We start from the raw sequence: 4,005 nt of genomic DNA on the forward strand, positions 1-4,005 counted from the left end.
GGTCTGTCAGGTGATGGAGGGCACAGCACCATGGGTTGTGCGCCAGCTATGAGAGCGGTGGCCCCAGGTCGTGGAACTGGGCTATGTGTTGCACATTCAGGCTGTAATGCAACATCACTGCCTGTCTTCAAACAGCTGGATGAGAGAGAGAAACTGGCTTAAAAGGGAGCATGGGATGCTGTATGATAAGGAAAAGACCCATGGGATTCAACAGGTCTGATCAGTTGTGTATCAAGGATCACAGCCTGAGGCTTCCCCAGTGGTTTGAAATACGCTAAGGCAGCAAGTAAATGCAGTAAAAACTATTTGCCCTCCCTTCCCACCAAAAGGAATAAACCATACTGAAGGTTTATTGCTAAAGGCAAAGGAGAACAGAGGTTCTGAAGTGTTAATGTTTCTTACTCCTTTTCAGCTTCTGTTTGAAGATAGCGATGTCATAATAGCTTTTAAATTTCACCATGAAAACGGGTATTGGGATGATAATAGTTAACATGCCGAATACCGCAGCTAAGGCTGCTGTCACTTGGCCGACTGTGGTGAGAGGGATGATATCTCCGTAGCCCACGGTAGTGAGCGTGATCAAAGCCCACCAGAAGCAAACAAGAATGTCAGTGAAGTGCAGTTCCCCTGTGTAGGAGGGATGGCTGCCCAGCAACTCCCCATAGAAAAAGAGAGAGCCAAAAAAGAGGGTCTCAAAGGCCAAAATCATCAGCAGGATGCAAATCTCTCTGAGGATAGACTTGAGGGTGTAGCACAAAACCTTGAGGATCAGTGGCGTTTCTATCAGCTTGGATATCTTCAGGAGTTTGAGGAGATAGACAATGCGAACAAAGCCCAACCAAAGCCCCAGGCTTGGCATCCTCTGAATCTGCCCAGCCACAAAGAGTTCAATATAAACTGGGAAGAGGGAGAGGAAGTCAACCACGTTCAGGGGATTCTGGAAGAACAACTTTTTGTCTGGGCAGAAACAAAATCGCACAGAGAACTCAAAGGTAAACCAGAGGACACAGAAAAGCTCCAGATGAAGCAGGTAGGCAGCCTGGTGGTAATAGGGTTCATGGTGGTTGTGGGGGGGCTCAGAATAGCTGACATGGGTGAAGTTAGCAGTAAAAAACTCAAATTGTGCCTTGGTCTCCTCACAGAATATGACGACAATTCCCACGATGAACAGCAGAGAAACAACAGCCAAGCACTGCAGAAGAGGGAAAGGGCACACAAGAAATTAGTCCAACAAACAAGTATCACATAACCTCACAGCCCTGCCACAACCCCAGGATCCCCTCCACAGGCACAGCAGAAAAATCCCAGACTCATTCAAATCACCGTTTTTTGTTTGTTGTGCATTTTCTCCTTCTAGACTTGAAAAATAATAGAGAAGATCGGAGTCAAAGAAAATGAACACCTGAACTCCTACATCGGAGTTTGTAAGGAAGGGGAAAGGTCCAACAGCTGGAGTAATGTGGACAGACTCACGCTGGGCCTCTCCAGCACTAAATGTTGGCTCCAGAAATAGCCGCAGCACAGAAAACATCCTCTGCAGCCTCTGACTTGAGCTTGTTGCTCTGCACGCCTGGCAGTTTAAAGAGGCAGGGGGCACGCATTTTGAACAGAGAACAGGGACAGGAAGAGGAGAGAAGAAGGAGGGTCTGTTAATGAGAAAACTGTATTTTCTTTTTTAACCTGGGACTCAAAGCACATTTATCAAAGCTATGAACCCATTAGCATTTTGCATGGACCCACTCCAGTAATGCCAAAAGACACAGGCTGTGACCATCTCCATGTATAGTATTACCTTAGCACTGAACGAGGAAAAGGGTTTTTCAAATATAGACCAAATCTTTGGCTGCCACCTGGTTCGCCAGCTGAAATCCCTTCTTTCTGTCTGGACTATGAGGGTCTGGTCATCAGTCTGTTCATTTTCATCCCAAATGTTAAACTCCTCTGGCTGCACCTCTTTGTTATTCAGCTTCAGCCAGCAGCAGGATGCTAGCTGTGTCTCATTTATTTCCCAAAAAGCCAGCTCTTCTTCCAAGACTGACCTACAGGTATCAACAGGGCAATTAAAATGTTTGGTCCTGTAATAGTTCAACACGTAGCTGAAGATCTCAGCACTCCTATCAAAAAAGAACTCTTTGGTGGTGGGGTCATAGTCGTAGATGCTTGGGGCATGGGGCTCTGTTAGGCTGCACAGCTTGGTCCCTGGGAAGGTCCGGAGGGTGCTGCTGTATGTCTCAAATCTGACTCCCCCAATATTCAGGATGATTTTTTCCTTGGAGCCTTCCATCTGTGAGGGAGGAGGGATGTGCAGGTCGTCATAGGCTCTTGGTTGTATTCAGTAGAAAAGAGAAGAACACAAGTTAGAAGAAGTAAAGTAGAGCAAGTTTTGAAGCTGGAAATATTTCCTCATTCCCGTCCTTTTAAAACACATTTTGTACCTGAAACCCTCATCTCCTGTATGAAGGAAAGGCACCTCTGCCATTCCCTGCCATGTTCAGCTCTTATTCCTAGGCTCTGCTCTGTTGCTGTATTGTCAGAGCGCTTTTCAGGAGATGCATTAAACTAAACAACAAACATCTGGTTTGCATTGCTCTCCCTCTCAGCTTCTCCCCATGGGGACAGAGCACACAGTCCAGAGTCTGTTTCACCACATTTGTTCATAAATAAACTCATTTGAGGTAAATTTCTCATCCCCAAGACGTTCCTTCCACTACCCCTCCCCTCATCTACTTCTTCCACCTCTGCCCCCCAATTTCTTTCTCCACAAGCAGTTTCTTGCAGAGACGCCCATGTGCCAAAGAGGTAAAACAGCCATCAGCAGCTTATTCTCCAAACAAGTCTTAAAACATAACCTCATGTGTTGAGCCTGGCATAACAAGTTTCACAAGAGACCCCACTGCCTGGTGGGAACATTTAGGTTGTTTGAGTTATGCTTTATCCTTGAGTATTGAGTATAGAGTCCCACTGAGCCAAATCACCTTTCCCTCTGCAGGAAATCCTGGAATCTATATGCAGGGTTCCTGGACCAGATGGAAATGCAGAATAACTGATTCCCTTCTTTCAGGGCTGGCTGACATCTCCGAACAGCACCAGAACATGCTGCCAAGGCCTCTGGGACGGGAAAGCGCGTTCAGTTGCTTATTTCCTGTAATACATCCCCTGTTTTGCTCTTCAAAATCCAACGTACCTGGAGAACATCATGCTGAGAGGGGAGGGAAATCAGGGGTCTCTGTAGCCTCGGGACCGTGTAGGAGAGGTGCAGAATAGGGGCAGAATGTTCTTGAGAAAGTGATGAGCACTGTCTTTGACTGTCTATACCCCTCCATTTCCCCTCCTCCATTCCTACACTTTTCCATCCATCCTTCTCTTACACCCAGCATTTCTCACTCTGGCCCTTCTGTAACAGAGCAAGCCAGTCTGTCTTTCTGCTTGGACTCTCTTACCCAGAGATGGCTGCTCAGTGTGCTGAAACCATGCACACAGAAATTCCAGTTGTCCCTCCTCCTTTTTTTTGCAGAAGGTACTGTGCATGGGATTCACAGACCTTTCCATCCAGGATCAGCAGGGAAACAAGCCCTGCACCAGGGAAACTCCCAGAAATAACGAACTACATGCAGCACCTCATTCGGCTTTATCAGAAAAGGCTGGAAGCTGCAGCTTGGTCACACGATCATGGCACAAGAGAATTCCTGCTTATCTGCTGTCCTTGCCAATCCCAACATCTGTGAAGCTGGATGCAGCTTCACCCTAAAACTTCCACTACAACAAGAGCAGGATTGAGCACAAGGACTAGAAGTGTGCAGGCATTGCTTAGTACTTGCTGCACAGGAACCCACATGGCGTAATTCTAAGCAGGTTAGATTAATTCAGCACTCAGCAAACCTGGAGTTTCATTCTTTGCCTCTGTTTGCCTCCAAAGAGCACAGTGATTTTTGAGATCCCTTTATCTACTTAGAAAGCCAGATACCTCTTTCTCAAACGTAACAATCTCCCTGTGAGAAATGAGTC

The 4,005-nt window shown here is 46.6% G+C and overlaps 1 protein-coding gene across 1 annotated transcript; it reads right to left on the reverse strand.

Moving 5' to 3' along the window:
- Positions 1 to 388: 388 nt before the first annotated feature.
- On the reverse strand, positions 389 to 2,284 carry LOC104537453 (potassium voltage-gated channel subfamily C member 3-like). Its single transcript, XM_010180348.1, has 2 exons — positions 1,793 to 2,284; positions 389 to 1,192 (listed from the first exon to the last, which is right to left on the reverse strand). Exons 1-2 carry the CDS (start codon positions 2,282 to 2,284, stop codon positions 389 to 391), a joined length of 1,296 nt encoding a protein of 431 aa, XP_010178650.1.
- Positions 2,285 to 4,005: the final 1,721 nt, after the last annotated feature.

This window comes from Mesitornis unicolor, unplaced genomic scaffold, assembly GCF_000695765.1.
Source record: "Mesitornis unicolor isolate BGI_N332 unplaced genomic scaffold, ASM69576v1 scaffold2173, whole genome shotgun sequence".
Lineage (NCBI taxonomy): Eukaryota > Metazoa > Chordata > Aves > Mesitornithiformes > Mesitornithidae > Mesitornis > Mesitornis unicolor.